This window comes from Corvus cornix, chromosome 4, assembly GCF_000738735.6.
Source record: "Corvus cornix cornix isolate S_Up_H32 chromosome 4, ASM73873v5, whole genome shotgun sequence".
Lineage (NCBI taxonomy): Eukaryota > Metazoa > Chordata > Aves > Passeriformes > Corvidae > Corvus > Corvus cornix.
The window spans coordinates 46622869-46636753 of NC_046334.1; the positions used below are offsets into that span (position 1 = coordinate 46622869).

The 13885-nt window shown below is 39.9% G+C and overlaps 1 protein-coding gene across 3 annotated transcripts; it reads right to left on the reverse strand.

Annotated features, from left to right (window-relative positions):
- Positions 1–811: 811 nt before the first annotated feature.
- SPATA18 (spermatogenesis associated 18) lies at positions 812–13859 on the reverse strand. Of its 3 annotated transcripts, XM_019286939.3 has the most exons (12): positions 13551–13859; positions 11465–11570; positions 11265–11353; positions 9721–9839; positions 7838–7972; positions 6953–7187; positions 5831–5989; positions 5275–5450; positions 3269–3392; positions 2857–2922; positions 2000–2045; positions 812–1524 (listed from the first exon to the last, which is right to left on the reverse strand). In XM_019286939.3, exons 1-12 carry the CDS (start codon positions 13635–13637, stop codon positions 1517–1519), a joined length of 1350 nt encoding a protein of 449 aa, XP_019142484.2. In that variant the 5' UTR covers positions 13638–13859; the 3' UTR covers positions 812–1516. The 3 variants fall into 3 exon arrangements, with proteins under 3 accessions (XP_019142484.2, XP_010399987.3, XP_019142485.1); XM_010401685.4 differs by lacking the exon at positions 7838–7972; XM_019286940.3 differs by lacking the exons at positions 11265–11353; positions 13551–13859 and having other exon boundaries at positions 11465–11564.
- Between the last annotated feature and the right edge of the window lie 26 nt (positions 13860–13885).

Below are 13885 nucleotides of genomic sequence, written 5' to 3' on the forward strand. Positions count from 1 at the left end.
CAGGTATCAGGGTGGTTGAAGTCCCTCATGAGAACCAGGGCTTGCGAACATGAAGCTGCTTCTACCTGTCTGTAGTGGGCCTCATCAGCTCAGTCTTTCTGGCCAGGTGGCCTGTAGCAGTTCCCCACTTACCATGTCACCTGTTCCTGCCCTTCCTTTAATCCTTACCCATAAGCTCTCAGTCAGCTCCTCATCCATGCCCAGGCAGAGCTCCATGCACTCCAGCTGGTGGACAGAGAGGGCAACACCACTCGTCTCCCCTGCCTTTCCTTCCTAAAGTGCCTTTGCCCTTCCATTCCAGCACTTCAGACATGAGAGCCACCCCACCACTTCTCAGGATGACAATAAGGTCATAGCCCTGCAGGCATGTGCACGTCTCTACTTTCTCCTGTTTACTCCCCATGCTGCCTGCTTTTTTAGAATAGAGGAATTTAAGCTGGGACCCTGGTGAAGCTGAACTTCTGCCTGGAGTGGCTGGAACTCCTTGGTGCTGTTACTTCTCCACTGACCTGCACACCCTCTCCAGGTTCTGGCCATCTCTTTCTGGCTCAGACATCTAACTGGTATGAGTGGGATGTCATGTCATCTCACATCTTATCACTGTTAAATCTCTTTGGTGTCTCTAATTTTTACACTTAAAGTGCAATAAATGTCCACAGTAGAGATAACTGGACAGCATTTTTTTCACCAGATTCACAACAATTACTGATCTATCAATATGGTATGAAAGTCCAGTAAGCGTGACACTGAAGAGGCCTCAATCAAATATTTCAAGCCTACAAATACTCTTGTATGTGGCACACTTTCAAAATACTTTTAGTGTCAAACTACACATTTTTATTATAATAATTTCTAAGTAACAATGTATTTAAACAAGGACTACTACTGCCTTGCTAAAGCACACGAGTGCATTCATACAAAAATGTCAATAAAGGCCTGGGGATTGCTGGAGTATTGGCAGTTTATGACTGTTCTGTGCAACTTCTGCATTGTAGTTAGAAAATTCAGTTTATCACGAGGATATATTTAAAAGGTTGCTGTGTGAGACTGGCACATCCTGAGATTATCACTATTTTCTAAAACTGTAAATAAGCACGAATTAATCACATTGTTTTCAAGTAACAGCTAACCTCAACATTTTGCAACATTCACCATTTAGGTTATATTAAAGATCCTATCAAGATAAACTGCATCATTTGGAATCTGTGGAAAGCAAACATTCTAGATGCAATAATTCTATCTCCATATGCAAGATTACATCATGGGTTCGTGAGAGCTTTGCACATTTTGCCAAATGATCCTGTACTGCGTGCACTTTTTTTTTAAAATCAAAAGAGTTTAGTTTCTAAAATTATAAATAAGCCTTCTGTAATTCTAAAAAACACACTGCACACAAACTCCATTTGAAGTGACAATTGCCATTCACATTATTGAGAGATTTGAGGTATTTCTGAAGAGAAGAGGCACCAGCAAAGTTGTTGAATCCAGATGCATTGCACCACAGGAACATGTTCAGTTAGTACCCTATGGAAGGAAAAGGTACATTTCAGTACAACTATATTTTCTAAATCTCTAAACTGGGTTAGCTTCAAGATAGGCACACATTCATACTGCCTGAAATCCCTCATTTCACTGTCACCACTGAGCTATCTCTTTGGAATTTGAAAGGCAGGGAGCCAGCAGGTGTGCAGCAGCAAACTGTCTCTTGTGTAGGGAAGGGAGAAAGTTTTACTTACTACAGCACTGGCCACAATGAAGGCAAGCAGCAGAAAGAAACCATGACAGTTGTCCCAGTAAAGTGAAAAAACAAGCTCTCCTCCAAGTCAGAAATCTCAGCATTTTTCCACACATAAAGAAAGGGCTACCCAATTTAAAAGTAAGACTTGGGCAAGTATTATAGAATCAAAGATGTTCAACATGTTATTTTGTTTCTTTGTTCAAACATTCAGGGGCTTAATGTGAAAACCATGAATCATTAGGAACCAACATGCCCACTTACTTGACGTTTTGACCCTCACTGTTGAAAGACTGCGGCTTCGAGTCACCTGCAAGACAAACAGAAAAGGAAAATCAGGTGTGCTAAAGAACTGTAGCCAAGAAAGCCACCTGGAGACCCATCAACATTCAGAAAATTTGCACATGTCTATCAGTGCAGCTCTACTGTTATAAAGTCAAGTTCAACAACTTTCTAGGATTTTTTTCCACAGCCTGCACGCACACAAAAAAGTGAGCCCTACCCAAAGCCTCTCACGATTTCAATATTCACATTTAAGTTGAGGGCACCTATGTCCATTTAATAAGATGGGCTAACAATTAGAAAAATATACACATTTTTTACAGAAATAATTTAAATTGTTTTGTAATTATAGCATATACAGAACTCTGCTAAGGTTTCTCATATTTGTATCACCTCAGTTCTTCCCTTCCTGTTCACCCTACACTTATTTTCTGCTCCTTTGATGCATTCAGTAAATTAGGAGTAAATTTAGGTTACTAATTCCAGGAGGCAGGAACTATGTGTTGTATATGTACTCCAAGATGACTAAAACACTTCCAGATGATGTAATTATTTATTCAGAAGGGCACTAAAGCAAGGGGAGCAGGGGGAAAGCATTCCAAGATACACAGTTGATACTTCTGAGAATTACTACTTCTCATACAGTATCTCTACTGATCATTTTACCAAGCAGCTATCTGTCAGTTCAGCTTCACCTCATTTGAGACCTTCAAGCAAAGGCCTTTTTTTCCCAGTGTTAAAATGTACATGTGGCACATCAGCATTTTTAATAGGTTGCCTACACTCCTAGTTAAAAGGCTTGATGCTGTTAACACTACAAACATTCAGCTGAGGCTTACTTGACCAGACCGGAGACGACGGCCACAGCTGCAGCTTCTGCTTCTAATTCTTCTTCTGCGAGAACACTACAAGAGAAGAGTTTGACAAACCTCTTTTGAGAGAGAAGGTTTAATAAAGACAGACTCTGCAAGCAGACTTGCCATGCTGGAGACAAGGTCTGAGGACAGAGAGGAAACAGAGTAAGCTTTCTCCTTAGAACAGGCTCTGCCAACAACCATATATCTGCATAATTAATACATTAAGGAAAATGGAACTATTCATCCTAAATACAGGATGAGGCACTAAAATCTAATTGATATTTGATATACTACTTCACCCATAGGGAACAGTTAAAAACTTACTTTTTAAATTTTAAAAACAGTGTTGAAATTCACTGACTTCCCTTAACATATTCCTTAACAAAATACATACCAGAACGATTTTTTTAGTGACTACCTCTCCCTTCACAATTACAGCACCATTTTCCATCAGAGCAGGCCAGACGTGATAGGCCACAAAGGGAGCTGTGAAATCTGAGTCACAACTACGATAGTACCTGTTGAAACACACAGTACAAGAAATGTCTGCATATAAGTGCCAAAAGATAAATATGTTTCAAATCATCAATGCTGATAAAAAGCAGCTACACCTCTAATATCTTTCTTGACAATTTTTCCACATCACAAAAGTAAGTACTCTTTAGGTGATCCTGTAAAAGAAATGCACTTGGAAGACAGACTTAACAGAACATACTGTTTACTTATACTGACAGATATTCCAATAAAGCCATCTAACATTCAGAAGGCCACTAGACCTTAATTTTTGCATAAGCCCACACAAGCTAGGGCCCCTGTGTCCACTGACAGATCAAACCTTCTGAGCAGCAATTTGGCAAGCACATTCATCCCCTCTTCCTGAAATACCTTGCTAAAACAAGCCCACTATAAAGGATATTACAGAAATAGTCAACTAGGAAGTTACATCCTAGTATCTTATGAGACATCAGGCAACTTGATTAGCAAGATCCTCATATATTAATAATGAAACAGTGGCATTTTAGTGATGAAAAATTAAATCAAAGGTATATATACTGCATCTCTAAGTCTGGAATACTGGCTAACTAACATGTTTGGCTTTATGGGTTCAAACTCAGAACAAATACCAAATAACAGAAATTTTTAAAAAGCAATGCATTTATACTTTAGTAATGTATTACAATAGCAAGTCATACAAAACAATGTCACAACCAGAGGCATGAAGCAAGGCATAGGGTACAATGATGTTTGGCTAGCCCTTTATAGAATGGTATCACACATAACAAACAGAGATACTTTAATTTCTACAAGTTTTGCTCCATCTCTGTGTACCATGTATACATGCCACACATGTAAAGATATACACATGCCACATTTATCTAGATAGATAGACAGACAGATTGAGTATGTGTCTCCCACAGCAGCACACAAAAACATGTTACATGTGGTTTTTTAAGGCCATACACACCGAGTAGGTGGAGAAAGCATCCCAAGACTATACCACAGTGTTTAGCCAATAGCTTTGAGTGTCAAAAGCTAACTGTCCAGGATTTGGATAGGATCATTGAGTAGTCCTGTATGACTTTGCACTCTCCTGTCGAGAGTCTACTTTCATCTTCTCTATTTCTCTCCTTGACTTCTCAATCTCTTCAGCACCTAGAATCCATTGTATTCTAAATTATTATTAGAAACCTCCTTAGTGATGTAAGGTGCTTTTTTTTGATGCAAAATAAGGAATTTTGTATGACCTATCAATCCCATTAATTTTCTAGACAACAGGGAAGCACCCTACAGTTCTCTGCCTGCTAAAAAAGCAGCCTGACCCTATAGAAAAAAGAAAAATTATGTCATGGTGTGAATTTCTTTTAACAAAATTCCCATTTTTAAGAGGCCATTTTGGTTTTGCTCAGCTCTAAACCAGAAGAGGTGGGAGCGTATTAATACTTGTATGCTGTACAGCAGCCACAGCCTGGAGGTTGCAGGAAGTATGTTGATGATCCAGGTAACAGACACCAACTGCCAGATCCCAGTAAACATGACTTTTACAGAACAGGCCAGTACGGAGGAACAAAGATGCAAACATTTTTAAAAATGCAGATAGAAACTAAACAGGGAAAGCTGATGATAATTTTCTTTTTAAATGATAAATTAAATATGGTCTTGAGACAGAGGTTTATCCAGAAAATTGCTCTGCTGTTCACTAAAAAAAATTGTTGACACTTGTCTACATGCTGGTATTTATACACTATCATAAACCTTAAAGACATATCAAATTCTACTACAGGCTAGGTTTTTTTGCACCAATTAATGTTTAGCAATCTTAAACTTTTTTATTAATCAGGAAACAAGTAGACTACACAACCTTTAATGGTAAGAGTCTGACTGAATATAAAGATTTCTTACATGGTCCTATTGAAAAGTTCTCCATCAACACCAAGGGCAATATCAAGAGGAGGAATGAGCGTCTGCATTGAAAAAGCCAAACAGCACAACTCTCGAATCAAAGTGCGGATCACAAAGAAATCAACTTCTGGTGGATATGGAATCTTTGGGTTCACGTTCATGGAGCAAACCACTTCCTGAAAATAAACATACATGAGCCATTTGCACTCACTAACAATTTTATTGACAAGCAAGTATAGAAATCCCCCCCTAAATATGCCCCTCAGCCTTCTACATTTAAAAAACAGTATAAAAAGCTCATAGTAATGCTGCCCTCGACTATGCCAGAAAACAATAGCTTCAGAAAGAATGTGCTGCTATAAACAAATAAAACAAGCTATTACTAAGTCATACATATACTAGTCCTAGCACTGTTGTTTTGGAAAGTAAACTGCTACAAGTCCATACAATAACTTTTTTCGCCTTCAGGTTACAGTGCATGTCTAGTTTGCATATTCTGAATTTACTAGGTCCTGAAAGAGATCACCACGTCACTTCCCCGCTGCCCTTGACTTACCTGGACACTCTGACAAACGTCATAGAGATCCTTGTGGCGAGCTATATAATCCAGGGCAGCAACTTCAAGTGACTCAGGTCCCACGTGATCTAGAGCCAAAGTCTCTTTTACACTTATTTTGAGCTTCCAGAAGGCCATCTTTGCTGCACGAAAAGATTCCTGCAAACATAAAGAACATCAAGTTAAATACAGGAGACCAAGACTAATTTTTTATCAGTTATCTGAGAAAATTAATTTAACCCACTGTCATCATAATAAGGAGGAACATAATATACTGCTGTAAAGGAGAAAGTTAACTCATCAGGACGGAATTCTCTGATTGAGTGTAATTGCAGAAGATAAGATTGAAAAGCTTCCCACCTAACCTTCTATATTTGCATAGGATTCCATCACATACCCATGATCAGTTGCAAACACATTCAAAGGTATCATGAGCATTAGCATTTTATGTGACATGTAAGACCAGAACACCTCGTTTGTTTTTGGGAAAAGAGGTTGAACTGGAGAGTGTAAACTGAATGACAGTTGAGAGAAAAAACTTTCAGTAAGTTAAATTTGCTTGGGGTCACACACATTAAGAGATGCTGCTTTCTGACACAGGTATGTGTTACATCACTTTTATAGAAAAGAAGATTCCATACAGAAAAAATGAAAACAACTTTCTTCACACCGAGCTCACGGTAAATGTGAGGCATCTGTGTGGTTTCAAGGGACCCAATTAAACTAAAAAAGCACATAACTACAAGCAAAAGGAAAGCACGATATGGAAAGATTTTTAGCTTTGTAGTGTTGTAGTATTTAATGCAGCATTCCCAAAATAATTTTTCTAAATAAGGCCAACGTTGATCACTCTTCAGACCAAATCAGTCTTGTTTTAGTACCTGTACTGTAAACCATTGACCCTGTTCCAATCTTGGGACAGGTCAGGTAGGACACTACATTGACTGTTCAATGTAGAAGTGTGAGGGAAAGAAAGAAAAATCAAAATAAATAAAGGAAGAAAGCTTTTCTTCTCTGCACTTGAGAGAAATGCTAATTTACCCACAATTTAATCCAATGCAGACATAGTATTTTACAAAACACTTCTGGCCTGTAAAACAAGAAATACTATTTCTTTCTTACCACAGCTGCAATGTATATTATCCTCTGCACCGTCTCCATGTCACAGATGAATGCCCTCAAAAGAGTCTCTGCATCCAAGCGTTCTTGAGCATAAATGAAGCCAAAGCGGGCTATGATGCAGGCGCGATGCGAAGCATTGACCCGCCCGGCCCGAGCAGGTGACCAGGTCCTCACGGAAACGGCGCTGCGTGACTTGCTCACACTGCACCTGAAAGGAGAGCGGCTCCGCACAAGCCTATGACAGATGTGCAAAGAAGCTTCACGTCACTTTACCATCCTCAGATGTTTTTCCCTAGGGCAGATTTTTTCATCAATTTAATTTTACAAGGATAAGGTGACATTTTTAGCCAACGTAATTAAAGAAGCTGCAGCTGGTTAGTCTAATATGAAGGCATTTGCATCAATATGTTCTATGGGATAAAGCCTAAATGGTAAAAGTAAAGTAATTCCTAAAGCACGTGTAGCCAAGCAGTTTGCTCCTAGGAAACACACTTTTAACTAGTAATATTTTGGAGATTTGTTCCTCTTTCAGTACCTCTGAAGAGTACAGTTGAAGTCAAACAAGTGAAAATTGAACACTGTACAATTATAGGGCAGAACTTGTTATAAGAGCACTCATCAACAAAAAAACCTCTTTATTCCATACAGTTGCTCTCAATGTATTTTGTAAAGCTGCATTATTTGCTGTTTTGTCTGAAACTTAACTTACATGCTTTAAAATAAAATATTTGGGCACTAGAAGAAATCATCTAAAGAGTTTATGTTCCTTCATAACAAAGTAAAAAAAGCTTAGCTTTTGTTTATACTTCAAATGAGGAGGAAATTCACGCTACGTAACATGACCAATTTCTACAATTCAGTGACTTCTCTGAATAAGGCCTCTACCTGCTCTGGAGAAGAGACTTTTGGGCATCCAGGAGAGAAATCTCATCCCGTAGTGTTTGAATCTCCTGTTCATAGTCATTCAGTTGCTGTAACTGCCTCAAGGCTTTGCACTCTTCAGCACGGGAAGCCCTCAGACTTAATCACACAGAACAGTCAGTGACAAGATGTCTTTCTATCAATGTAAGCTATCTATCAACTAATCCTCAACATCAAGCAACAGGAGCAGAAAAAAGAGGAAAGTTATTGAGCAAGCTCAAGGAAAAATCAAGAGTTTAAAAAAGCATAAAACAAAGAAGACCCTTAATCTTACTTTAAATTGTATAAGTATATTGTGGCAGGAGAGTGGATACACTACACTCCGCGCTACAGGAAAAATCACTGGCTAACATTTGGTGTCCTTAAGCTAGCTCAGATGATGAGGTCTAATAGAAACTGATTTCTTTCTCATATTTAAGATGTTAACTAAACCAGTTCAGTTTTCTTTTCTACAGATCAAGAACCTAGGTATTTTCTTCTATGATGTTCTCGGGCTCTTTTCTTTGCTGTAATATATTAGTCAGTCAAAGGACATCACAAATGTTATTCAACTGATACCAAAAGCTAACAGTTCCTCTCCTGCTGTCCCCAAGAAAAGGAGTGTTTCTTAAAGACTGGCAGACAAGCAAGTTTATCTTCTGTCCTTTACTCTTACTTAATATTAAAAACTATCCCAACATCTCTGCTTTCCCTCTAAACACCAGTATTACTGTTGCTTTCCCCTTACCAAAAGTGGAAGGAAAAAATAAAAAAAAATGTTTTCTATTTATTTTGAAGGTATTCAGTTTGTCCTTCCTTTTCTTTACTGGAGGACCCTGGTGAGATTTCTGAGGATCTGAACTAACGAAAGCTCTAACACTTATCAATTGACAAGATTCTTGTTCCACCTTTTTAAGGAGCAGGCGGATTGAGATGACGACATGTAATAAAGCCAGCAACATCTGCTAAGAGGAAAGACTGCCAAGTTCCATCCTTAGCTCCTTCAGGAAGGACTTCTAGCAGAATAGTAGTAAAAGAGGGCTAAAGAATTCTACTGTAAAGGACAACTGGGAAAGAAAAGCAAATTTGGGAAGATGAGTTCTAGAAATAGGCATGGGGAAAATCCAAACTGATACTCTTGGAATCACTTAGTAAGGGCATGAAATTATATCACTTTATGTATTGACCCAAGACTTCTGAACATTCATTGTTCTCATGCTAATAGGATGCATGAGAATGTGTCTGCCACTTGGAGCTACCTCCTAAATGACTCTGGAACTGGTAATAACTGCACAAATTTGTATCTGAAGCAATTTAGTAATTTTTATATTACCATGCTCCACAAAATATGATTTATGCAACTAGGCAAAAATTGTTCGGGTCCAGTCACTTATCTGGAAATCCAACTCTCTTCCTCCATCTTCCAACAGTGGCTTTTATCTTCTCGGATCAATTATGTAGCATAATTAATTGTAATATTTTGTAGGTCCTTCAATAGATGTTATACTATAGCCACTCAATTGATTTTTTTATTTAGGGTTTGCTCAGCATGCAACATTTCATAGACTATAACTCCACATGGGATTGTCATGGACTATACAAAACCTTTTTATGTAGAATACTAGTATGTTTTCCAACACCTCTGCCAGAAGCAAAACCTATCAAGTCAATTTATGAATGTGTGTGTGACTGTATCATTTGTACCCCACTTTGGATACATACACATGACACAGAGCCTAGATGCATTTTGAAACTCTGGCTTTAAGCCAGAAATGAAACATTTTACAAATCTTCATCAGTCTTTAGATGTCAAAGGAAAAATGTGGCTTGTTGAAAAACAAAAAGCAAACAAAAAGAAATTTCCCTACTCTTGTTCCATCTGCTTGATCTGCACACGAGTTGCATACAGTTTGTCCTCCAGCTCTTGCAGTTGACAACTCTGATTGCTGGCGGAATCTCTCAGCTGTAGCTCTCCCCCAAGTGAACCCTACCAGGAAACAAAGTCACACTGCTTGAATGTTCTACCTTACAGATTCCCTCAGCAATGTACTATAGAATTATTGGCAGACGTATTTCTAAATATTTCAGTAATGACCATTTCTAAAGAAATTGAGAACAAAAACAATTGCATTCTCTCTGAGACATAAGCAATACCTTTCAGGCACACCAAAGAACGACTCAATTATCTCAAGAAAAATATTCACTTATTGTATACCTCATGGTAGAAATTATGGAAGGTCTGCATATGCAGATCTACTGCCTGAATCATCAGAACAAAGCATTCTGCAGATGTGTTGCACAGTTGGTTTTTTTCAGTTAGTCAACTTCTGATTGACTACGGCATCAACTCAAGTAAACTTTTTGGGAATTCATGTATACAAAACAACATACATAAAACAAAAATACAAAAAAAAGTTGTTAGAACAGAGGAGGCACGTATTGTTATTCCAGAAAGCACACTACTGCACATGCAGCTGTCTTGAACAACCCATAAAATGACCTGATAGTACTGGAATTAAATAAGTAACTGTGCATAGGCTTTTCTTTAAATTTTGAATGTCACATGCAATGACAAATCTGTAACTGGTATGCCTGGTGTACTGTCATTTAATAACATAATTAGTTTATATTTTGTGGCGGTTTTGGCAGAAGCCTGCTCCTGCATTATACTAGAATCTGACTCTTAAGGGATATCACTTTTTATTTGTCCCATTTTAATTATGAAAGATTTTGACAGAGCAGGTGTAAAAATGAGAAACCAAAGAACATGGAGACATCACTGTCAAATCTCAGGATCTTGAAGATCTTCCTCTAATCTGAATTAGCCAACTCTCTCATTTTCTTTCAAAGCAGAAAGTCACAACTGATCTGTCTTTTCTGACAAACTGTTAGTATTACAGCCCCTTCAGTAAATATGAAATACATACTAACTCCAAATACCATGGCAGGAGCATGGTGGTATCACAACACGCAGAAGCACTTCTTTTTTTTAACTCTTCAGGAAATAGTATAATGTTGAGATATTAAGAGTTTTTTCTTAAAAAAAAAAAAAAAAAAAAGCTCACAGAATAATGTATGGAGTTTATGCACACCTTCAGCTTTCACATGTATTTTCACATAGTGTTATTTTTTATAACAGACATCTGGCATAAATATGATGTCTCTGCAAATGTAAACATAGCAAATCTTTACCTAGAAAACGAAAGCAGTATAATAACATAGACTTCTTATACAATGCAAATTCCTCCACAATAGCACGGCTGTCTCCATAGGTGTCCCCATGAGCAACAAAGGACATATTTCATTAAGTAAAATCTGAGAGGGAGGCTAATATTAACAGAAAGTCATTAAAGCTCTTCTGGAGGTATAAATTCACATGGTTCTATTCCCTTAAAATAAGTTTCTTACACACCTCAGTGATAGAGAGGCTCTTTTCACCTCCTGAAGCTAGGCTTGGCAGGAGACGGTTTTTTATTGTGTCTGCACCTTCATTAAGAGTATCTAAGAAAACACATACATTAAGAAATGGTGAGAACACTTATAGAAAGAGCCAGAGTTGGAAAAAATGTCACATGTGAAACGTGTTAGTAATTAGACAAGGCACTGACTTACCTTCTCGAGATGTTTCATTGAGAATTGAGAAGAGCCGCTTTTGAATTGCAGTGTTCAATTCTAGTATTTCACAGCATCGGTTCAGATTTTCACCAAAGGAATTCATCTGTAAATAATGTTCACTAATACATCTGTGTAATCTTTCTTACTTACAGTTATTCCTGTTACAATAGTGGCATTTTTCCCACCCTATAATTACATCTTCCCAACCTTTTCTTACTGAATCCATTAGAATACTTGTCTTTCAAGGTTCACATTTTTAATAGGCAAATGAACAAGACATCAGGATTTCTATGACCCAGTTAATTCACCACTTGAGAAAACATACTCCTTTTCCATCATAAAGAGGCTGCAACCACAAGCATCTCTAAAAGAAGAATCATAGTAATTGTGAATCTGAGTTACAATCTTTCAACAGTTATTCAAATAATAATCTAGGAAATCGTTGGATTAAAAAAAATATAGTCCAAAATCTGGTTTTCCATATTAGCTGAAATAATACATACAAGGCTCTTATCTTGCTTTGTCAGCAGTCACATGAAGCCTCCATGCAATTTCACCTGATTTTTAAGAGTTACAAACTGAAACAAATACTACTGAAGAAGGAGAAAAACCCAGCATTATGCCTAGAAAACAGCAAAACGACATCACTTTCAGCAAATGCAGTTTTGAAAAGGAGCTGATGGGGGTTAATCTGTCCAGGACACTACTGCATCTGCCAGGAAAATACACACTTTGTACCTGCTTCCTTAACCTTTATCTGTAGCCTGTGTATCACCTTCCACATAGATCACCCTCTAGGTCTTCAGATTTTAATGACTCCATATGGTTTTTACAAGCTTCCAAAACAGCTGAAATTCCCACCCATGCCCCCATCAGCTTGTGTTTTAATTACTGCAACATGCTTTCCTCAGGGAGCACAGTCAACCTGCTCACCTCCACAAGAACACGGCTGCAAAGTGCATTTTTCCAGCTCATTACAGCGACGTAACACCCACGGTGTTTCCATCTGCCAGCTCCTCTTTTTCTGAAACAGCAGCCTAAAACTGTTCATTTCCCAAGACCTGAAAGACTATTCCCAACTCACTTATTATGGAGAGGTCAGCCCCCACTACTGCTCAGCCCTCCTACCCCCACCATCCATTTGCAAGATTTTAAAATGCATGGCACTGTTCCTCCTCTGGCATCTTCTGTGGTAGTTCTACCAGCTAGTCTCAAACTCCTTAAAACTGTCCTTTGCCACGAATCCTGCAGAGTTACACTGGCTATGTAACTGTAACTCCTATCCACCGTGAAGTAAAGAAAATGAACTGACTTCCCCCTGAAAACGCTGCATCTGTGCTCAGCACCTTTTCTCACCAACCACAGCACACAGCAGTTACAGGCTCGTGACCAACTATCTGCATCCAGAAGCTACAGAAACCTGGGGACGCAGAAGTGAAAACTCTCTTAAGATTTTCCGCTGAGCAAAGTTACAGCTGTCAAGTCTCATGTTCCTTCACCTCATCTTTCCCTAAAATTACACCTTCTCTACTATTTCCCCCTCTTCACCTCCTGAGTTTCCTGTTCCTCCTGCATAGATACCACTACACCCATCTGCAGCCTTCTCCTCATACCCGAAACTCTTCCCTCACACTCGTTTCCCCCGTTCTGAAGCCCTCCGGCGGCCGTGCTGCCTTGCAGCAGCCTCTCAGCTCTGACAGGTTTCCCCACCCAGAAGAGTTGGGATGCTGGATAACCCGTTATCGCTCTCAGCACCCTTTTTCGTCACGTTCTCCTGACTGTTCCGGGGCTACAGCCGATTGCTTCTGAGCACAGCCCCCCCGTGGCCCTTCCACCTGCCGGTCTTTTACTCCAACGCTCTCCTCTGTTCTAAACACAGCCGGTACCGCTCAAACCTCGCTTTCAACCTCCAACCCTTGTTTTCAGGGAACCTTGACATGGACAAAAAGCCAAACAGCCGAAGCTGTGAGCGCTTTAAAGGTGTTAGAACTGCGCTGACTGGATGCGCGTGCGGGGCAGTGTCCCAAACCGCCCTGTGGAACGCCGAGCGGAGGCCGCTGCCCCGGGGAGCGGCAGAACCCACCTCGTAGTCCCGTTGCCAGTTCTCCAGTTTCTCCTGCAGCTCCCGGGCGCTCCCCGAGCCCACCAGACTCCTCAAATCCTGGGCCATGGCTAAATATCAGCTCGCTCCCGGGGGCGCTGCGCTGACTCCCCTGCCCCTCCAGGAGCGCGCCTCGGGCGGCGCAGCTGTAACGGAGAAAGTACAGCCAGCCCGGCCCCCCTGCCCTGGGCTGCGCCGCGTCCGAGGGCCTGTACAGCCGCGGCGGTGACGCGAGGGCCGGCGCGGCGGTGGCGGTTGCCACGGTAAACCGGCGGCGGGGAGCGCGGCGCCTCCCGGGGAGCGGGGACGGCCCGCGG